General features: G+C 39.4%; 1 protein-coding gene across 1 annotated transcript in view; it reads left to right on the plus strand.

Annotated features, from left to right (window-relative positions):
- The window catches only part of LOC126295086 (zinc finger protein 492-like), a 90,023-nt gene that overhangs the window by 170 nt on the left and 65,305 nt on the right, over positions 1-24,548 (plus strand). The window contains exons 2-3 of the mRNA XM_049987346.1: positions 1,058-1,146; positions 18,609-18,671. Coding sequence (XP_049843303.1) covers positions 1,075-1,146; positions 18,609-18,671 — 135 coding nt within the window. The 5' untranslated portion in view covers positions 1,058-1,074. The remainder of the gene's footprint in view (positions 1-1,057; positions 1,147-18,608; positions 18,672-24,548) is intronic.

Below are 24,548 nucleotides of genomic sequence, written 5' to 3' on the forward strand. Positions count from 1 at the left end.
GCTAACGTAAGCATTTTTTTAAAATGCCCACAGTTACTACGTCATTTCATGGTTTGAGTATGTTCGCATGAAAGGAAATGCTGTAATTCTGTTGCATTTTTTAGTTTTAACTGTGCTTTGATTATTTGTGTCGTTAGTATTCGTGTAATCATATGTAAATACCAGTTTGTTGCAGTGTGTGGGTTTTAATGGAGTTCTGTATAAGAGTACTGTAACATCATTTATGAACTGTCGAAATAAGAGGTACAGATTATCTATAATCTGCCTAACATAAAACATTACATGTCATCAGAACTCAATAGATCATTCATCATATTTACAGTTAGTATGAAGTTGTTTCAGTAAATAAGTTTTGTTAGAAAATGCTAACCAATGTTTAATCTTGATGGTAATCAAGAATGAAAACTTCCGCATTGCAGTGTGCAGTCTACAGTGCAGGTATTGGTTTCCTTTAATCGCAGGTAAAGATTCTAAAATGATGTCGCTTCCTGTAAATTGAGCATACATCCATGAATGAACACAGATGAAGTAAGTTTAAAAGTAATGCCTATGTTGAAAATTCATATTCACTGATACACAATCCGTATGACTGGATTTTCTTCATGTCCCTATCACACTGAAATTAACACAATGAACCAAGTATAGAATGAAATATTTGATGTTATTAAGTGATATCGCTGCAATCTATTGACTGCTGTGATTGTTTGTAATGCTGAAGTTAATGCATGCACACAAAATTACACATCTTCCATAATTGTCACAACAGGTGGTATCCATGAGCCAGTGTTACAAAGAAGCAATAGCAACTTTAAATGCTCAGTTTCCATTGCATGTTATTTTATGATTGTTCTCACTCTTCATGACCTGCATAATGTGAATGAGTTTATATCAATGAACACAGTTTTCCTCAGCCACTTTGAATCTGTTTCCTGTGCAATCACCCATTTACTGCACTCAATATATGAGTGAAAATACTGCCTTTGAGCCATACCTCATAGTAAAAACGGAAAGTGAGTAGGCCAAAAACTTTTCTTATCTGATTGCTTTTTCTTTTCAGACTGTAGAACTGAAGCGATGGACCAGGAGCCAACTAAGTGGATAAAAAAAGAGGAAACTGATGAAGTACAAACTGACTTACACTTCATAGTAAGTGGCTTATTTGTATTTCTTAACAGGGTTTCATTAATTTCTGTGTGCAGTGTGATGCGCGAATACATACAATTAACGTCATACAGATGCAAACATGAATAATTCGGTTTACTTAACTGATGAACTTACTGTCTTAAATATGACATTTTGCACAGTGCATTGAAGTAAGCCTTGTATTAAACCTCACATAGAATTGAGCAAGAGTTTCAATTTAATGTTTAGTAAACTTGGAAAACATTTTTAATGGACGACCCAACTATACCGATAAACTGGTTGCCGTATATTCTGCTCTGATACACTTCTTTTAAATGACAACCTTAATGTGCAACTTAAGAACAATTATGACTGTAGTGAATCTTAGCACTGCCATTAAATTTATAAATGGTATGGCTGCAGTTAATGTTATTGCAGTGTATCGTGGTATGGAATGAGAATTGTAATTTATTTACTGATAATGTAAAATAAATTATTTATAAATAATTTTGAAGTGACACTTGCATGGTCACTAATCTGAGAAGTACATTTTGTGTACTTTGAATATGTGAACCATATGTAAGTAGAACTCTCAGCAGTAAAGTTAAATTTCAGACAAATATCACATGGAAGCATAAATTGTTACACAGCAGAATGAATTTGTATGTTGGCAGCAAAGTTCTGATGAAGCCATGGGGCTACACATCAAATATTGACAGGTTTGTTCCTAACCACTTTCTGCATTTGCTGCACGTTGTTACACATATTGTTTCTGAAACTGTCACAGTGTTACAGTTACTGGTGTAAATCATCTTGCATACAGATGTCACATGAAATCTGATGTAGTGCAACCGGTTGTAGGGTATTTACCTATCAGCAGCAAACAAAATCACTCGGTGCCACTAGTATTTTTATCCTGCAAATGAGAATTGAGCACCCTGACACAATCACGCAAACTACTTGTGAACTATTTGTGCTGAAAAAATCTGTTTCAACATCCATCTTGAGTGCAGCTGCAGAAGTACTGTGATAACATTAATGCAGCATTTGCATTTGAATATATATGAGTACTTCATTATAGATTATAGAAACTATGTAAACAGCTTGCAATTCATTTGACAAGCATTATCACAACAGTAATCCTAAACAATCACTGTGAGGAAATGATAGGCAAATAAATATACTAAATTTTATTAAATACAGTAAAAGAGTGGATAGACCCAACACAGTTCAGGCTTTGGCTTTGACCCCTGATGTAATCAAGAATATCAAGAATTTTATTCACCGCAGATCATTTTACAATGATATTGGCTTCGTCATACAAGATGTACTAGTACATATAGAACAATAAAATAAACTTCTGTCAATACATTATAGAATACATTTGAAGCATGGCAGTGTACCAAATTACAAAGGATAGCTTTTAAAAGTTAACACAACAAGCTATCTTATAATCTAATATAATATTGTATTTGATTGTTTATGGTATAAACTTTGTAATTACACATGATTAACCACAGCACAAAATAATATATTTAACTACAGACAACTTTTAAATGCTTATATTCTCTTCAGGCATCTCGAAGAATTCTTTAATGTCATAGAATGGATGACAGCCAGCTGTACCTCTTAATTTTAAAAGAATTCGTATCCATATACTGAAACATTAACTGGCAGTTTATTGAACATTTAGAGTGGGTTACCTTTGTGGGAATTTCTTGTTCTCGCTAATCTGTGGCGCTGTGTGTCTAAATTACTGTTAGCCCTGGTATTGTGTTTGTGTATTTCCCTTATGGCAATAAATTCTGAAATATTATTTTTAATATAGAGTACACACAAATAGATGTATAAATTTATAATTGTAAGTATTCTGAGTCTGGAAAAAAAGAGGACGACAGTGCTCCCTATGACCTCTTTTACATATTATACGTAGGACTTTTTTTTTTTTTTGTAATTTCAATATGTTTTTGATGTGAAGGGAGTGCCCCCATATAATCAGACCATATGAAATATGTGACTGGAATAGCCCAAAGTATGTCGCTCTGAGGTACTCTAAGCTCACTACCTCCCTTAGTTTCAAGAGAAGGTATGCCACCCGAGATATTTTTTCACATACATGATTGACATGTTCCTCCTAATATAGTTTTGAGTCTAAGTGAATACCTAAGAGTTTTACCGACTTACTGCCTACTTCATTTGATGTTCCCATTAAAAGTTGTGTTTTGTCAGGGTTGCATAGGAGCTTATTGGCTGCAAACCAGTCCAGGGCCTTATCTAGTGTTTCTTTTGTTAGGTTATTCACATCTGAAATGTTCTGATGTGTGGTAAGTAGTGTTGTATCATCAGCATAACACACAACAGGGTGAGCTATATTTTTAGGTAAATCATTAATACCTACAATGAAGAAGAAGGGTACAAGGATAGACCCTTGTGGTACACCTGTGCTGATTTCCATGATGGAAGAATTTAAATTTCTGACTGAAACAAATTGTTTTCGGTTACTTAAATAAGAATTTATCACAAAGTGCTCCCTCTCACCCCAGTAGTATGTCAACAGGAATGCAATCGAAAGCTTTGCTTAGGTCACATAATACTAGTGATACCATGTTGTTATTTTCAAAAGCTGTTAAGGTTTGGTCAATGATTTCCAAGATGGCCCCTGTTGTGTTATTCCCCTTTCAAAAGCCAAACTGATTGTTACGTAGGATATTGTGTTTTTCAAAGAAGTTGCTTATTTGTGTGTGTATCAGCACCTCAAATACCTTTGAGAATATTGGAACAATGGAGACTGGTCTGTAGCTTTGGGGGAGACGTTTGTCTCCTTTTTTTAAAAACTGGGACAACTTTTGATACCTTGAGTGCAGCCAGAAAAACTCCAAATTCTACACATTAATTAAAAATATAATGATGGTTTGGCATTCAGGGTGATATGTATGCACAACACACATCATGTAAATGAAAAGCAGTTTGAAGATCCATTGACTTTGGACCTAAACTGGAGAACTATTCAAAGGCTACAAGGTTAAAATGTGGTTCTAGACCCACTCCCCCCTTGTAACATTGGTTGTAGTGGGAGACTGATTCATAGTACATCTCAAGGCTTAGCCTATGTTCAAAAGTGGCAGTGTGGCTGTGAGCTGACAAAGTCTAGAAATGGGAAAGCCAAGTAAAGGATATGGTAACAAATTGATCAGTAGCACAGCCTAAAGTTAACCAAAACATCCAAATGGTGCCCATAACATAACTTTTTACCTACAAGAAGTCTTCTTATACTCTGTGTGCTGTGTTAGTTGATGAACTGACCTTCCCTATGACCTTAACATTGTATCAGTTGAAAGCCACCTTCTTTGCCAAATTAATTAAATGTTAATTTTTAATTGGTGTATATTTTGGGCATGAGCACATGCTGGAAAGTAATGACACACAATTTCTATTCAGAAATTATTGAGGTATTTTAATTAAAACAAACTTAATATTTAACATATTTATTCTTCGTGTTTGTATATTTATTTCAAACATAGTCACCATGGAACTGAACACCTTTCTCCCAGTGAGACACCAGGTTGTAGGTGTCATCACTGTAGAATGCTTGACTTCATTGGCAGACCCACAGCCTCACCTGCGCTCACACTAATTCATCACTATCAAAGTTGAGTCCTTGAAGGTGTTTTTTAAGTTTTGCAAACAATTGAAAATTCATTGGCTCTAATTGGGTCAGTATGGAGGATGATCAATAATAATGAATCAAAGCTGTCAGACTGTTGCAGGTGCAAAAAAAAAGTTGTGTATGGTCTGGCATTGTCATACTGAAGGAGAGGGTGCTCCACATGTGGATGAACTATTTGAATTGGTGCTGTGTTATCTGAGGGTTTTTTCATGTGCTGACACAGTTAAATAAAACACACACCCACACACACACACACACACCCTGCAGTTCAGAACTGTTCATCATGAGGGTGCTGCACACTGTATGAGCAAAGTGGTAACATCAACAGTGTCATATGCATGGAAACTGATATTAAGAACAGAATCAAAATTTTGGAGGCATTATTTTCTGGCACACCCTTGTAATAAATTGATGCATTTTACAATTGCCTCAAATGTTGCAGAATGGTTCCCTTGGCATTGCCCAGCATCCACTTGGAATCATAATACTAAATCCATATACACAGCAGCCAAAACATGGTCACTGATCTTCTATCAGTATAAACTCATCCAGGCAATAGCATCTCACCTTGTCTTCTAGTCAGACTTACACACGTTGCATGGAGTATCAGTGATCATCTTGTCTTGTTGTAAAATAGGAAATGCGTACAATCTGAGTTTGACCAAGAGCAGATTTTGATGGCCTGAAGGCTTGGTATGAGCGTTTTGGAAGCTGCACAGCTTGCCGGGTGTTGAAGTAGTACTATGGCAGTTGTTTTCAGCACATGGCAAAACAAAGGTGAGACCATGGCCAGACGTTATGGGGTTGGGCAACTACTCTTCATCACAGGTGGTAGACATCATAGGCTGGGCTGACTGGTGAAACAAGACAGGCAACAAACTGTAGTGTAACTAACATCAGACATTAATGCTGGGCAGAGTACAATTGTGTCTGAATGCACAATGCTCCAAACACTCCTAATGATGAGTCTGTGCCGCTGATGACCCACGCCATGACATCTACAACTGCAATAGATATGTAACTATTGGCACTGGATGTTGGCACAATGGCTAAGCACTGTGTGGTCTGATGAATCCTGATACCTTCATCGTGCCTTTGGGAGGGTGCATTTCCGTCACCCACAAGGGAAACAGCTCCTTGACTCCTGTACTGTCGGGGCCTCCATTATACTCTGGGAAACAACCACGTGGACACCCATGGGTCCAGTGGAGCTCGTGTGCGACACTGTGTCACAAAAGTAGTATTGTAAACTGGTTGCAAAGCACATCCACCCATTCTGTTGTTGTTGTTGTTGTTGTTGTTGTTGTGCTCTTCAGTGCCGAGACTGGATTGATGCAGCTCTCCATGCTACTCTACCCTGTGCAAGCTTCTTCATCCCTGAGTAACTACTGCAACCCACATCCTCCTGAATCTGTTTAGTGTATTCATGTCTTGGTCTCCCTCTGATTTTTCACCCTCCACCTTTCCCTCCAATACTAAATCGATGATCGCTTGATGGCTCAGAACCTGTCCTGCCAACCAGACCCTTCTTCTATACGGTGGCGCACAAAATGTGTTACCATTTTGTTTTTGAATATAAACTTTATTGTCAATACAATCTGAAAGGAACATATACTACAATGAAGAGCCGTCCATGGAGATTTGTTGTAACTCAATACATGCTCAATATGCCCACCATTTCGTTTCCTAACTTTCTTCAAAGGAACGCTGAAGTTAATGAGTACCCTACAGCACATGTCTTCCCTAATTTCACTGAAAGCTTAAAGAATAAGTCTTCTGAGCTCCATTAAATCACATGGATGTTTCAGGAAAAGAAAAGAATCACATGGATTGAGGTCTGGACTATTGGGGGGCCAATTTTGTCCGTCATTGAAGTGACCTGGAAACCTGAGTGAAATGATCCGCATGTCGAAATGTTCGGTTAAAAACTCCAACACAGTGTTTGCAGTATGTGGCCTTGCTCCATCTTGCATGAATCACTGTGTGTTGAAGGGCAAGGCAGCAGCAAGAAGCCGTGGAATGAATCTATTGTGAAGCATGCTCAAATAACATTCGCTGTTCAGTTTCTTCAAAGAAAAAGGGTCCAGTAAGTCTGTGACTGGAAATTCCTGCCCACACTGTAATCCTTGGAGCATAATGTCGTTCATGAATCACTTGTGGGTTTTCAGTGACCCAAAAGTGTACATTTTGTTTGTTAACCACACCATCTAAATGAAAATGAGCCTCATCTGAAAACCAAACGTTGAGAGTTTCTTCCCTATCCTCCACCCACTGAGCAAACAGTAGTTTCTGCTGCTTGTGTTCTTCAGTGAGCTTCTGTGCACAGGTCATCTTGTATGGGTACATGTGGAGGCCACTTTTAAGAATGCATTGAATGGAGCGACTGGATATTCCCAGTTGCACTGCTCCCTTTCTACACAATTTCCGGGACTTCTCTGTACAGCAACTCGTACTGCTTAAATATTCTCCGGTGAACAAACAGTCTTAGGCAGAGGTCGCTTCGGATCCAATACTGTTCCTTCCTGTACAAATTTATCGTACAACCTGTGAATGGTCTTCTTGCAAGGGACCCATCGTGTGTTAAACTGTTGTCGAAAATGCCTCTGAGTCACAACAAGGCTTTTCATTTCATGAAAACGTAACACAATTGCCAATCGTTGCTGTGCCGTCAGTCTTCCATTGTCAGCCATTGCTGCTTACTAGTCTCGTACTGGCAGTATCGTGAATTACATGTCATTTTGTAACTCATTTGTTTTTCCAAACTCTGCTAGTACTGCTGTAGAGATCCCAGCGGAGTATCTAATGTGCGGCATAAATTGTAAAAGAAACAATTGGTAACACATTTTGTACACCACCCTATAGTTAAGATGTGCCACAAATTCCTCTTCTCCCCAATTCTATTCAGTATCTCCTCATTAGTCACATAATCTACCCATCTAATCTTCAGCATTCTTCTGTAGCACCACATTTCGAAAGCTTCTGTTCTCTTCTCATCTAAACTATTTATCGTCCATGTTTCACTTCCATACATGGATACACTCAATGCAAGTACTTTAAGAAAAGACTTCCTGACACTTAAATGTATACTCAATGTGAACAAATTTCTCTTCTTCAGAAATGCTTTCCTTGGCATTGCCAGACTACATTTTATATTCTCTGCACCATAACCTTCATCAGTCATTTTGCTTCCCAAATGGCAAAACTTATCTACTACCTTAATTGTCTTATTTCATAATTCTGTCATCATCACCCAATTTAATTCGACTACATTCCATTATCCTTGTTTTGCTATTGTTGATGTTCGTCTTATATCCCTCTTTGAATGCGCTGTCCATTCTGTTCAACTGACCTTTCAGGCCCTTTACTGTCTCTGACAGAATTACAATGTCATTGGCTAACCTCAAAGTTTTTATTTCTCCTCCCTGGATTTTAATTCTTACTCAAAATTTTTCATTTGTTCCCTTTATTGCTAGCTCGATATGCAGACTGAGCGACACCAGGGATAGGGTAAAACCCTGTCTCACTCCATTTCCAACCACTGCTTCCCTTTTGCTCCTCCCCTTTTATAACTGCCATCTGGTTTCTCTACAAATTGTAAATAGCCTTTCACTCCCTGCATTTGACGACTGCCACCTTCAGAATTGAAAGAGAGTATGCCAGTCAACATTGTCGAAAGCTTTCTTTAAGTTTACAAATACTAGAAATGTAGGTTTGCCTTTCCTTCATCTATCCTCTAAGATAAATCATAGGGTCGGTATTGCCTCATGTGTTCCAACGTTTCTACGGAACCCAAACTAATCTTCCCTGAAGTCAGCACCTACCAGTTTTTCCATTCGACTGTAAAGAATTCATGTTAGTATTCTACAGCCATGACTTACTAAATTGATAGATCGGTAATTTTCACGCCTGTCAACATTTGCGTTCTTTGGGATTGCAATTATTATATTCTTCTTGAAGTCTGGGGATATTTTGCCTGTCTCATACATTTTTCTGACCAGATGGCAGTTTTTTCAAGGCTGGCTGTCCCAAGGCTATCAGTAGTTTTAATGGATGTTGTCTCCTCCCAGGGCCTTGTTTCAACTTAGGTCTTTCAGCACTGCCAAATTCTTCACGCACTATCGTATCTCCCATTTCATCCTCATCTACGTTCTCTTCCATTTTCAAAATATTGCCCACAAGTGCATCGCCCTTGTATAGACCCTCTATAGGTCTCTTCAGTATTCCAGCAGGCAGTGTCTGTTCTACCCTAGTCATATATGCCTCTACATCCTTAAATTTGTCCTGTTACCATCACTGCTGAGCCATTTTGCAGTTCCTGTCGATCTCATTTTTGAGACATTTGTATTCCTTTCAGCCTGCTTCATTTAGTGCATTTTTATGTTTTCATCATTCATCTATTAAATTCAGTGTCTCCTCTGTTACCCAAGAATTTCTACTAGCCTCGTCTTTTTACCTACTTAATCCTCTGCTACTTTCACTAGTAATCTCTCAAAGCTACCCTTCCCCTTCTGCGGTATCTCTTACCCATGTCCTTGTCAATGGTTCCCTAGTGCTTTCAGAAACACTCTACAATCTCTGATCCTTTCACTTTATCCGGATCCCATCTCTTACAATTCCTACCTTTTTGCAGTTCTTTCAGGTCTGTATAGATATCTGCTTATTACACATTACAACCTTCTCCAAATGTCAGCGGTATCTTTCAGTCAGCAGACAAGATTGGCCTGTATGCTTTTGCCCTTCATCCTTCTACTTCACTATCTCATCAGAAACAGTGGATGTAGGAATGTTCAGGAATGTGGAAAGCTCCCATACAGACATGTGACACCAATGACACCCTATCACCTGACCACATTCAAAGTCAATGAGCTCCACGGAGTGCCCGATTTTGCTCTCTCACGATGTATAATGACTACTGAGGTCTCTGATATTGAGTAGGTGGCAGCACAATGCACCAAATATGAAAAAGTAAGTTTTTGGGGGTGGCCCGATGCTTTTGAGCACATAGTGTATGATGAAGTTGTGCTCTGTACAAAATTCTACCAGACGGCTTCCCCTTTCATTCGTTACCCACATTCCATATTCACCTCCTACTTTTCCTTCTCTTCCTTTTCCTACTATTGAATTCCAATCCCCTATGTCTATTAAATTTTCGTCGCCCTTCGTTATCTAAATAATTTCTTTTATCTCATCATACATTTCTTTAATCTCTTCATCTGGGGACCTAGTTGATGTGTGAACTTTTACTACTGTGGTAAGTGTGGGCCTTGTGTCTATCTTGGCTACAATACTGCATTTACTATGCTGTTCGTAGTAGCTTACCCGCACTCCTGTTTTTTATTCATTTTTAAACCTACTCCTCCATCACCCCTATATGATTTTGTGTTTATAATCCTGTATTCATCTGACCAGAAGTCTTATTCCTCATTCCATCAGACTTAACCAATTCCGACCATATTTATCTTTACCCTATCCATTTCCCTTTTTAAATTTTCTAACCTGCCTGCCTGATTAAAGGGTCTGACATTCCATGTTCCAATTTGTAGAACAAAAGTTTTCTGTCTCCTGATACCGATGTCGTCCTGGAGATCTGAATGGAGGACTATTTGACTTCCGGAATATTTTACCTAAGAGGACACCATCATCATTTAATGAAGAGTAAAATTGCATCCCCTCATGAAAAATTACGGCTATAGTTTCCCCTTGCTTTCATCCGTTTACAGTACCAGCACAGCAAGGCTGTTTTGGTTAATGTTACAAGACCAGATCACTAATTCATCCTGACTGTCACCCCTGTAATTACTGAAAAGGCTGCTGCCCCTCTTAAGGGACCACATGTTTGTCTGGTCCCCCAACAGATACCCCTCCGTTGGGGTTGCACCTACAGAATGACTATCTGTATCGCTGAGGCACTCAAGCCTCGCTACCAGTGCCACGGTCCATGGTTCATGTTAGGTCCACTCCTTCGTGACGATCATGTTTCCCATTGAGTATACATTTAAGTGTCAGGAAGTCTTTTCTGAAAGTATTTGCATTGAGTGTGGCATTTTTCATGAAAACAATGCACCATTTCACAAGGCCATGAGTGTGTGATTGAGTGGTTTCAGAAACACAGTGGTAAGTTCCAATTGATGTGTTGGCCACCCAACTCGCCAGCCCTGATCCTGGTCAAGCACATCTGGGATGTGATTTAACATAACGTCAGAGATCATCCCCCCTTCCAGAATTTATGGGAATGAAGTGACCTGATTGTATAAATATGGTTCCAACTTCCTCCAGTGATCTATGAAGGCCTCATTGCTTCCGTGACACTATGTCTCCCTACTGTTGTCTGTGCCAGAGGTGTACATACCAACATTTAGATGAGTGATGATAATCTTGGGCTGATCAGCCTATGGCAGTTACCATTATTGAAAGAAGATTGTTTTATTGTAATGGTTTAATGATACTGCCACATAAAGTTTGGCTAAACAGTACATGCTGCCCACGAGCCCTGCATGACTCACCCTCTAGTCCAGCTTCAAGACACCGACTGCCCGTGAGATCCACTGCTGTTCCTCTACACCCATTGTTGCTCCACAATTCCCACTGGTGCCACGAGCTCTGAGCTGTGAGAAGTGACATCTGCCAGGCACATGGGGCTCGAATTCGAAGAGGGAGCCCACCGTGGTTCAGCCTCCTCCACCAAACCAAAATCCCCCTTCCCCACCATTAAGGAGCCCCTTACACTTGCTTCTCCTTGATATGAATAATGTGCATGTGTGAGGCCTTACTCATCTATAAATTCAGAACCAGGAGGTTTGCTGAGCTCACCACCCTGACAATCTAATAGGGACGCAACACCTGAGGAGCTAGCTTGCTATCGGACCCTAAATCCCCCTTTTCAGCAATATTGAGGTTTCGGACTAACACTGTGTCCCCAGCCTTTCCAATGAACCGTTTAGCCCCTGACTGTAACAGATGGATAACCTGTGACAGGCAGTTTTGGTATTATGTCTAGCCTGGCTCCAGTTGTGCTGTGTTACTGCTAGGGTGACTTGTTCTTGAAGCAAATCATTGATTGACTACATGTTGAGAAGAGGAAAATTGACTGGATGTGCTAACATAGGGGATACTGGAGCACCCTACAGGGACTTGGGTTGTGCAGTGTTAAAGATAAAATTGAGCCACGTTGTCTGAGCCTTGTTGTGAAAGATAAGCACAGCCTTCAACTTGCAGTTCACCTGGTCAGCAAAGTATGCTGGTAAAAGGATTTGTGGTCACATCTTTAATTCCATTGTCAAAGCAGAACCTCACAAATAGCTGGGAAACAGAAGCCATCAAGCATAGTCGGTGGCCTGGAAACAGAAAAAACTCATAACAAATTATGGCCAGCTGCCAGGATGGTAATTTCTCTGATCGGAATGTGTCAAAAAAACGAGAAAAGTCATCCATGATAACTAGTAGGTGCCTAATACACACACACACACACACACACTTGATGAAGTGGGCCTGTATAATCCATACAAAGTTAATCCATCAGGCATTCCTAACGGGTAGACTCTAAAAGCCACTTGAAGGAATTCAAGTTGGGCTCAGCTCCCTTACGGCTCTCACACTCCTCAACCAACCTCTGGACAGTCTTATTCAGGGTGGACCAGGTGACATGTTGAGTGATCTTGACTCCGCCAACCTCCAGGCTTGCTTATACAGGGAGAACCAGGTGATGTGTCGTCTGATCTTGACAAGAGTTTTATAAATTCCTAAGAGAGTATTATGGAAATAATGAGCCAGGACCTAACTAATAGCTTGATTGTCAGTCTCTAAACAAAATTCCTGGTTTTCAAAATAAAATCTGAATTTCTTAAGGGCAAACATAACAGCCAAGGCTTCCCATTCATACATAGAATATTTCATCTCTGCAGGTGAAAGTTCCCAAGGTGCATTGCTATAGGGCATCAACATGCAATGCCTCCCCTGCCATTCTGTTCATGCAGGAGGACAGCTACCACTTTCTACTCCAGAAGAGTTAGGTGTCTGTCTGCAGGAAGAACACGACCTCAAAATTTGGTATGTCTAATACTAGTGGGTTACTAAGCAGCACCTTAATGGCATCAGAAGATTCTGGATGACTTTAATCCCATATGAAATTTCTTAAATCGTGAAGGCACCCCACTAATTTAATAAAATTCGGCACAGACTTTCGAAAAAAATTTGTCATGCCTATGAACCGTGCCACACCTTTCTTATTTCTAGGAGCTGGAAATTTTAGCAAATCACTAGTATTCTCCTGGTCAATTTCAATCCAATCAATGAAATTAAGATGTCCCAGGGATGAAAACTATGTGCCAGTGTCATTTTAGATGATTTCACAGTAAGTCACACATCCCTCTGGTAAACCAGAACTGCCTCAAGATGTTGCAGGTTTTCAGACAGACTAGAACTGTAAACAACCATGCAATCTAGGTAATTAGAGACACACTTGAATGTGAAATCACCAAAAACACAATCTAGAAGGCAAGACATAATGGTAACTCCCGTTGAAAAACCAAAGGGCACCCTGTTAAAATTGTGGAGGTTCCAATCTGTACAGCAGGCAGTGATATACTTGGAATCCTCTGTTAACATGATCTGATAATATGCGAGATTGAGACCCAGGACAACAAAATACTGAGCCTGACTGAACCAAGTAAAAGAATTATGCAGATTGGGAAGTGGCACAGATTCCAAAACTCTGTTCTCATTAACTGCACAATAACCCACAACAGGATGAAACACCACACTGCTGCCCATAGATACTGAGAACATGGTAGAAGCATAGACTGCAGTTGAGGGCCTGATGACCACATTGAACAACACATTATTAATCAAAGCACATACACATTTCATCTTTGATGGAGAAATCCTCTCTGGAATGTCATTTGTAAGGCAAATCTTGTACTGGATTTTATTGGTGATGTCCAATCTGTGAGTTAACATCTGTGGTAACCGATCAAAAACTTCCAGTACCAGCATCACCTCTACTGGATGAAGGTGACTGAGCTGAAATGGCAAACATTGCGGTAACACACTATGAATTCCTGTGGCAACCTGACAGGAGCACAATGTGAATGTTTCAGCTGGGTTAAATTTAAAATAAACAACCCTGCCTTGACAAACTAGCACAAACCCACTACCACTTACAAAAACACGCTGCAAAATTAAGTTTACTGAAAGATTTTTAGTTACTATCCACTTCAGAGGCAAAGAAAATTTTCCAATACTCAGTTTTGCCAACCACAGGCAACATGTGCCCAGTGAGAGCTCAACATTGGCAGGACGGATGCAAACAAGGCAATTTACAGGTATGGCGGAACTTTAAATGCCACAGATAATCTAAACAAGAAACTGAACTACCAGAGTTGAGGAGGGCACACATTCGTTCCTGGTTAAGTTGTACCCAAAAATAAGGCAGGGGTTCCCGTACCTCGGACTTGGCACAGATCCAGCCCTTAGGCAGTAGAACACTACTGTGCCACTTCCATTCTGTGTGATGTTGGCTGTTTGATTCTCCTTCCATGTAACCAGACATCGCCATACAAAATTCCCTCTTTGTTACACTGGAAACACATCCTACACTTTTTCCTGATGGGTGGTCCCCTTTTAAATTGCTTGGAATCTCAATCCCCATCCTGATAATGACACTTAAACCCCCATCACTGCTGGTCTGCGCAACTCGGACTTCAATAGCAGACACCAAAGCCTCTATTTCAGTAAAAGATGTGCATTTATTAGTGAAGGTAATCCATGAACAGTCCTGTGGCCGCACTTTTTGTATTATATTATTGAGTATTTGTATCTTTGTGACTTGCAATTACAGGTATGGAATGGTCATATGCATTCATCTATGAACCTAGGAAAAGTTTCATGAGGAAACTGCAATAGCCAAAAATGTTTATGCCTGAGTAGGCCAATAATTGATTTTTACAACTCCCTTGATGTTGCACTTTCATGTAAAATTCGATTGAAAACATGGCTTAACACAGGGGCTACAGCGTCTGAACAACATTGTCAGTGATGGCCAAAGTGTCAGCATGAAACATAAATTTGACCATGATCCATATGATGGATTTTACCCGTCTTTAAATTCTACATTAAAAGTTCCATTATAGCTTGCAGCAGTAAAACTGTTTGGTATGGTAATTTACCAAATGAAATCTCCTGAGCTCCTTAAAGGTGTCCGTAGCATTCCTACTACTTCCAGCAGTTATATGTCTGTGGGAGAATCTTGTTCACCACCTATAGCTCCTAATTTGTGTAAATAAAGGCAGCTGTCCCTGTAACTGCAGAGCTAATGTAATGTGCTCAGAATAGAGATTACATTGTAAATACCACACAAGTGACTATCCCAATGGATCAATTGTACCTGAATTATATGTATTTGCTTATGATGGGGTGACTACTTTCTAAACACACTACAGTCTGACACAAGATCGTCATGGCCAGAGCTCAGACAGCTAGTGCAACATGTACCTCCATGGTGCAGTTGGTACTAATCACCAAGGGGTCATCCACAAGTTGGGCACACCGCCCTTACATGGAAGCTGACAAACTTTTAATTCGTAGATACGCTGTTTATTTTTCAATGAGGACTAACTGGGACAGTTGTGGGACCCCATGTTCCGCAGTGGATACCTGCAAACACACACCTCATGGTGAATGACAGTATGACACCTTCCCCCTTTACTTCCAGGAAAATAACCATACTCTGTTACCAACCAAACATCCAGCAGGAAAAAGGGGAAAATTAGTGGAAGGACTGGATGGATTGGGGTTCACATGAGTCTCCATTGTTTATTAAAATGTTTTTATTTAAGAAAAATAACTAAAGTCAAATACATTAGCAGGATTGCAAACACCACTCCAAACTTTCAAATGTAAGACATTACACACATTAGTTTAGTGACAATTTAAATAAGGCAATAGTTAACGACCAAAGCTGTGTCTGACACCAGTTCTTAGATTTTAGATTCAAAATTTCCATCTTCACAAACCGCAAATGAGAAAATGCTTCAACAAATAAACAAATAATTATCTGGAAACAGGTGGCTCTTTAAGACAACACAGAAGCATAACTCATCTCAAAGGTTAAAACTGTATAGCTATACTGGAAGACAGAGCACTCTATAGCTGCCTTGGGGCCCCTAGAAAAAAGTACATTCTTAAAATACACCTCCAAGTGCATCTAGGTAATTTAATAAAGTAAACAGGTGCACTGATTTCTAGAGCTACCTTCAGGCAGACAGACAGAGCAAGTCTCTTTAAATCTTGCACCAGTGAGCAGTTAAGTAATTAACAAGAGAATGAGCGTGCACAGATTGATGTAACTGGCTTCAGACACAGTGAAAATTCTATTAAGGCATGCTGTAGAAAATCCCAAAGTGATTCAGTTTCTGAATGTGCATGCATAGCAGCTCAAGAACACCCTTTAAAAAGAAAACCAGTAATTAGTAGTCAGAACCTACTTGTAGCAGTAAATAAATAACAGGTGAGAAAAGCTCACTCCATGACAACTTTAAAATAACAAACACTTGAACAATTAAATCTGGTAAGCAGTAACTCACCCTGAGACGGAATAAATTTCTTTCACTTTCCACCTCACAAATGGCCAGTGAACAAACACGAAAAACGTTCAGAGCTCAGTAACACTTGATGGTTTTACACACTTTTGCTTGTTCCAGTCTCTGAATGTCAAATGTGCCTGTTACTTACCAACAGGCTATATTTTCACAAGTATGGATGACATCTGAGTGTGACGTGTGATTCACATAGAGGTGATCAGCATGTGACCATTCTAACAGTGCTTGACAGTATGTACAGCAAAGGCACTCAACCCAACAAACCCCCAAAAATCAAAATGTACAAAAGTTTAGTACAACTTTCGAATAGTGATTTACGTAACTTGAGTGAAGGCAGCCTATTGGTAGCTGGCAGTGGTGAATTCCCTGAGGCTGATATACAGAGGCAATGTTAACAGCTACAGCATGATAACCATGCCCTGATTCCAAGTCCAAAACAATCAAAGTGTGCCACAACAGTAGAAAACAGGAGCAGACTAAGGAGCATCTAAATTCCACTGTTATTTTCACTTAATACAACTGCACGGCCACGATAGTTGTGTAGATCAATGGACTCGTCAGATGATTCTCATCAAAAACTCGGTCTAAGGCTAAACATGGTCACATTTAAAACAGTATTCAGAATTACCAAATCATCGAATCCAGTGCTGAACATGGGGAATTGAATAGCAATAACAAGCTTGTCTAGTTGCTAGACACTATCCTAACCCCTTCCAAGGCAATGCCACAAGGTATTAAGTCATGCAACACAACTGAAATCGGGCAGTTTTTCAGATGAGAAAGCTTGTTGCATAATGTGACTTCCACAGAGGACAAATAGCAAATCCAGATAGCCAAGACTACACCAATTTACTGTCTTTCATTAACACCTGTGCCTGCAATTATTAACTTGACAGAACTTTTGAAAGGCTATTAGTCACTCCATTCTGTCAATTGTGGCTGAATGGCAAATACTGTCGACATACCCTATGTGGCTCTTATCGTGCCCCATGACGCCCCGAGCTCAAAGCCAAAGAAGTGACATCATCAAGTGCAGGATGGGAATTCGAAGAGGTAGCCCGCCATGCCTCAGATAGTAATAATAATAAATTCATAATAATCATTATTTGTACTAGTATATTAGTATTATTGTAGGCAGTTAATTAATACAAAGATTAATTAATAAGATGTTGCTGCATTCTTTCTATCTTTTGCCCAGCATCTCTCTTCAAGGCATCTTCTTTGCGTACACCATTTTGCTTCATTATTTTGTCAATATACTCTTTCTGAAAGTTAAGTGGTCTACTTTGTTTCTATCAGTAAGATGATTTCCAATAAAAAATTATTCTTTGGCTGCTAATTATCTAACATCCTCAACAGATCCCAATATCAGTTTAATGATTTTCTTCCTATGCTATCACTGTTTCATTTGTTCTCATTCCAGCACTGCCTTTGACATTATGGGTTTTTCAGTCTTCATATGCTGGTGCTGTTCCATAAATAATCTTTCCAGAGCTTTGTCTTCTTTTGAGATCAGCAAGCAAAACCCATAGTTCAGATCAACAGAATAGGACTGGTATAGCCTGTAGCCTACTCTCTCTTTTTGTTCTGTTAGAAATGTGCTTGTCCCACCAAAAGGAATTCATGAAGTTAGAATAGTATTAAGTAGTGTGCCAACGTAGGGTGTGTGCGTTTAATAATTTTATCATTAATAAGCATTCAGTGCAACAAGGTTTTGATGAAACTGTTCTAGATATTTTATTATTCTGATCATAAAAGTAGTATGAGTGATGTGGCACTTGACAGTCCAGTTTCTGCTCCCCCACACAGTTGGTGTAAACTGTATTGTAACTTGATATGAACAACATTGAAGTCATTGTTTCAGGTAGTGGCTGTGTTATTTTACTTCATTACACTACCATTATGTGCATATGTAGATAATGAAGCTAGAAAATATGATTGAAAACAATAGCATAGGGAGAAGGCTGAAATGAAAGATCATAATGAATTTTCAAAGGTGTTGTCATTAATCAGTCTTAGAATTTTTTGCTGCCTCCCATTGAAGTATACCATAGTGAACTCATCACTCAGAATTTTGAACTCAAAAGAGAACACTTAACAATAACTACTATTTAGTTAAAAAATATTGTGATGGTTGGCGTTTGACTGTGTGATACATTTTATATAATATGGGAGGACTGTGACTGCTTAAAAGTACTTACTACAGTTTGTTATTTCTGCCACAGGCCCAAGATTATCCATGCAGCATGAATGTAAAAGAAGAGTTGGAGGAGGGTGTGAATAAAGAGGTAATTTTAGAATTTATATGACTACATGGAAGTAATATTGTTGAGCTGTGGTGAAAATAATGAGATGGTAATCAATTGTGTGTGTATTCACTATAGCAGTCCTGTTTTTACTTTAGGGTAAATATGACAAGGGTTAGAGTATTACAGTATGCTCCAGGTTGGAAACGAGGAAACTGGTAAAATAGAATATTTTGTTACACTTTACCCATATGGATATAAACATTATCTTTGAGCAGGTGAAGTAGTTTAGCTTGTGAGTTTGTAGAATTGCTTCTTTACATTATAATCAAATATATATATATATATATATATATATATATATATATATATATATATATATAATCTTTTTCAAATTCTAAAGGGGGCAGGGGTAAAATACAGGGAGCGAAAGGCTATTTATAATTTGTACAGAAACCAGATGGCAGTCATAAGAGTCGAGGGGAATGAAAGGGAAGCAGTGGTTGGGAAAGGAGTGAGACAGGGTTGTAGCCTCTCCCCGATGTTATTCAATCTGTATATTGAGCAAGCAGTAAAGGAAACAAAAGAAAATTTTTGAGTAGGTATTAAAATTCATGGAGACGAAGTAAAAACTTTGAGGTTCGGCGATGACATTGTAATTCTGTCAGAGACGGCAAAGGACTTGGAAGAGCAGTTGAACGGAATGGACAGTGTCTTGAAAGGAGGATATAAGATGAACATTAACAAAAGCTAAACGAGGATAATGGAATGTAGTCAAATTAAATCGGGTGATGCTGAGGGAATTAGATTAGGAAATGAGACACTTAAAGTAGTAAAGGAGTTTTGCTATTTAGGAAGTAAAATAACTGATGATGGTCGAAGTAGAGAGGATATAAAATGTAGACTGGCAATGGCAAGGAAAGCGTTTCTGAAGAAGAGAAATTTGTTAACATCGAATATAGATTTATGTATCAGGAAGTCGTTTCTGAAAGTATTTGTTTGGAGTGTAGCCATGTATGGAAGTGAAACATGGATGATAACTAGTTTGGACAAGAAGAGGATAGAAGCTTTCGAAATGTGGTGCTACAGAAGAATACTGAAGATAAGGTGGATAGATCACGTAACTAATGAGGAGGTATTGAATAGGATTGGGGAGAAGAGAAGTTTGTGGCACAACTTGACTAGAAGAAGGGATCGGTTGGTAGGACATGTTTTGAGGCATCAAGGGATCACAAATTTAGCATTGGAGGGCAGCGTGGAGGGTAAAAATCGTAGAGGGAGACCGAGAGATGAGTACACTAAGCAGATTCAGAAGGATGTAGGTTGCAGTAGGTACTGGGAAATGAAGCAGCTTGCACAGGATAGAGTAGCATGGAGAGCTGCATCAAACCAGTCTCAGGACTGAAGACAACAACAACAACACATTATAAGTACAAATAAAAATTAAATGAGAGAGCATTGATGAAGTTATATGTAAATTGGTACCAAGTCCCAAGACTCAAGTTATGATTTCCTGTTTTAATGAGTAGTTCCCTTAATGGTTCCGTGTATGTGAACTCCAGCATTGGATGTTTTTATTCGCCATGTGATACTGTTGTGACAGTTACAGAATCATTCAAGAAAAATCTACACAAAGTAGTGCAGAAAAAGTAGGTGATTCTAACCTACTGAGTAGAGACTAAGATGTCTGTGCAGCAAGTGGTATGGACAGGCAGTCTTGTGAAGTACTTTAGAACAGTGTTCTGAAAGCTGTCATAAGCTGCTAGTTTAACAGCCCACACAAAATTGAAATAGTTGAAATAATGCAACTATAAACAGGCTTGTCCTTACAGATGGTATTAGTACAGAGAGGGGCTAGTGATCATGATGCCAGCACAGCAACAGTGGTAAATGAAACTTGCTGGCAGATTAAAACTGTGTGCCGGACTGAGAGTTGAACTCGGGACCTTTGCCTTTCACAGGCAAGTACTCTACTATCTGAGCTACCCAAGCATGACTCACGCCCCGTCCTCGCAGCTTTACTTCTGCAAGGTTCTCAGGAGAGCTTCTGTAAAGGTAGGAGACAAAGTACTGGCAGAAGTAAAGCTGTGAGGATGGGGTGTGAGTGGTGCTTGGGTAGTTCAGATGGTAGAGCACTTGCCCACGAAAGGCAAAAGTCCTGAGTTCGAGTCTTGGTCCAGCACACAGTTTTAATCTGCCAGGAAGTTTTATCAGCACACACTCCGCTGCAGAGTGAAAATCTCATTCTGGATGGTAAATGAAGTTAATGAATCCTTTAAGAGGGCTAGGTGAATAGATTTGCTAGAAAGAGCAGGTAAGTAGTTGTTAACATCCCATTTAAACAATGAAAATGTCATTTACTTCCAATATGATGTACATAGAGGAAGATGGACAAACACTAAATGGACTGTAAATCACATGCTGAATAAGTATGTGGTGAGTAACTGGATTACAGACAGGAAAGACCCACTATGGTTTAATGTCAGAATTCGGAAACACTGAGGAAACAGACTGTTGTACGCTCAGTTCAAAAAAGTATGCACACTGGTGACACGCAAGTACTAATGGAAATTCTGTCTGTAAAAAGATCTATGCGTGAAGCATACAACTACCACCATCATACATGAGCAACAGATTTTACAGAGAACATGAGACATTTCTGGTCAAAGACTTCTATCCAGGCAGTCATTGACCAGTCTGGTGTGGCTTTGGAGGAAAGCAGAAGGTGGTCACTAACCCCTCTCTGTATTTAGTTATCAAGTTTGTGCAGGAAGATCATACCAACATATTGTAGTTTTTACTGTCACGCAGACTCCTGTATTAGGAACATAGTAATAGGATCCCTGGAGTATAGAAGCAACTGGAAGAGTTGAAAACATAGTAGTTGCCATGTCCAAACAGAATCACAAATCATTTGTCCAGAGAGTACTCTGCAGCATTGGCCTCATACTTACCTTGCATTTATTGCAAATCTCTCGCGTAGTGCAAAGACTCAGGCAGCTGGGAAAAAGTTCAGGTGGCTTCTGTACATAAGAATGGTAAAAAAATGTACCTGCAATATTACAGAAAAATATCATAATGATTATTTGCTCCAGAGTTCCTGAACATATCCTCAGTTCAAATATAATTAATTTCTTTAAGACAGAAAAGTTTTTATCCACAAATCAGCATTGATTTTGTGCAATACTGATTTTGGTCTTGTATCAAATTACATACTGTGAACCATGGATGATGGGCAAAAGGCTAGATTCCACATTCCTATATTTCCAGAAAGCATTTGAACAGTGCACCACTGCATACTGTAAATAAAAGTATTAGCATATGGAATAGGTTCCCCGATATATGAATGGTGCAAAGACCTCTCAAGTAACAGAGGCCAGTACTTTGATCACAGCAGCAACTGTTTTTTCAGAGACAAGAGCGTCATCAGTAGTGCCACAGAGAAGGGTGCCATATCTATATATGAAACAATCTGATGAGCAGCATTCTGTGCCTGTTTGCTAATGGCATTGTGTGTGGGGAAGGATCATCACTAAATGACTACGAGGATACAAAATGACTTGGACAAACTTTTTATGTGGTTTGATGAATGGCAGATGCAGAAATTCAAGTAACTGAAGATGAGTAGGAAAAACAATCCCATAATGTTGTATACAACATCAGTACTCTACAGATTGACAGTCTGGTCAATAAAATGTTTAGATATAACATTGCAGGGGCCGGCCAGAATATCCGAGCGGTTCTAGATGCTACAGTCTGGAACCGTGCGACCGCTACAGTTGCAGGTTCGAATCCTGCCTTGGGCATGGATGTGTGTGATGTCCTTTGGGTTAGTTAGGTTTATGTAGTTCTAAGTTCTAGGGGACTTATGACCTCAGAAGTTAAGTCCCATAGTGCTCAGAGCCATTTGAACCATAACACTGCAAAGTGATATGAAGTGGAACAAGCACATAAGGATGGTAGTAGGATGGGGAATGATCAACTTTTTTTGTATTTGAAAAACTGTGGTTCATTTGTAAGGGACACTACATATAGAACACCGTAGAAGTACCTAGTAGTAGTAATTGTTGTTGCTGCGGTAATAGATTCCATCCACAATGCACCATTTGGTGGCTTGCACAGTTTTAATGCAAACGTACTTGCACAGAAACCAGAAAGAAGATAATCAAGCTGCAGATTCCATGTGAAATGCATTCTCAAGCTTTATAAGTTTGGAAAGCCCATTTGTAAGGCTAATAAGTTGTTAACTGGTGTATGTGACAGAGCCAAGGATCAGTCATCTGCTTGTGTCATGAAGAGAATACATGGCAGAAAGGTAAACATAAATATAAACTAGAGGTAAAGCTGTCATCAGCCTGGAGGTTTTAAACACCGGAGTTCTCTACTACACACAGTTCTACTGACTACCATGTGCTGTTACCCTCTTTCCACATCTGAACTGATTTACCTAACTAGTTACAAAGTACCTGCTGTTCAACGATCAGGGACCTTTGGATTTGTAGTGTCACAATTACCCATTGAGCCACCAAGTACTAGAAAAAGGCAGAAGTATTTAGCAGCAAAGTCCAGCGCCATAATCCTTATAATTCCATATGGAATGCACTCCAAAAGGAGATGATGAACACACCAGAGGTCACATGACCATAAAGTGTAGTTAGCAGATTCAGTTACACAAAAAACGGTGCTGAACTGACACCTTTCTGCCATCCGAATTGTTCATTTATGGAACAGTGGTTTGCACATGTATAGAAACAGGCAAAGGTCATTCCAGTTTGTAAGTTGGTAGAAAAATCTTCTTGAATGATTTTGTGATCCTGTATGATGGCTCTTGAAAAAAAAATCAATTCATCTGGAAGAATGGAAATGGATCCCATAATTACTGGTCATGTGAAACTGTTTAGTCTGCTTCTCAACAGTGCTGCCACAATGTAGTCAGCCTGTAAAATGAGACCGTAGTTCTGTAGCAGTATCTGTGGGAGAACTAGCAAAGTTGATGTGCCTTTCAATGACTTAGTACTTCTGCTATGCAGTTAGTCATTACTTTATACCTTAAATTACGTGAAAACAGTAAGATACATTAGAACCGAATGGTACAAATGGATAGGTGTGATGTACCTGCCATTACCACATTGTAAACTATACAAGTACTTTCTCTTGTGATGGTGTCCAACAGTCATAGCTAATCGACAAAACATATGGAATGAAAATGAATGTTTCCATAAGTGCCTACTTATTTGTGACAAAAAGTATTTTAAGTACAGTTATATATGTTGCCAATATAAGAATATTATTGAGTCTGAGAATCCTACTTTCACTACTGTTTGGGGGGTTACCACCAACAGCATGCGCTCTCATTTGTTGCACAATTTTCACCCATATTCATTCTTGCCCTTCGTCTCCCCTCCACTCTTCTGATGCTAACATCCCACAGGTGTGTCATCTGTCACTTCAGTGTACATTCCATGGCTTGCTAAATATTTCAAGGGTTTCTGCTCAATGTTCCAGCCAGCTTTGGTCCAAGAGTATTTTGAACATGACAACTTTCTTGGAGGGCATTACACTCAGGAACTACAAACACATCAAGAATTTACTGTTAATGGTAGTATGGTCTTTACTTGGTATGCAGTCTGACTAGCGTGCATTCATCAGAGGACCACAAACAACTGCCTAGCCTAAAAAATGCTTGCTTTGTGTAGTGCACCACTGACCCATGAAGTATTTCTACAATTCTCCACCTCATAATGCATTTCCAGCAGTCTGCAGTTTGGGCCGTCAGAGAATCAATGAAGCCTTTGGTTGAGACCCTCCACTCACGCCAAACCAAAGGACTTGAATCAATTCTGGAATGCTGATACAAACTGTGTGCGCTGCATGCACTCATGTGTGACACAGGGGCTCTTCGCCATTTGTGCTACCCCT

Source organism: Schistocerca gregaria, chromosome 11 (genome assembly GCF_023897955.1).
Source record: "Schistocerca gregaria isolate iqSchGreg1 chromosome 11, iqSchGreg1.2, whole genome shotgun sequence".
Taxonomy (NCBI): Eukaryota; Metazoa; Arthropoda; class Insecta; order Orthoptera; family Acrididae; genus Schistocerca; species Schistocerca gregaria.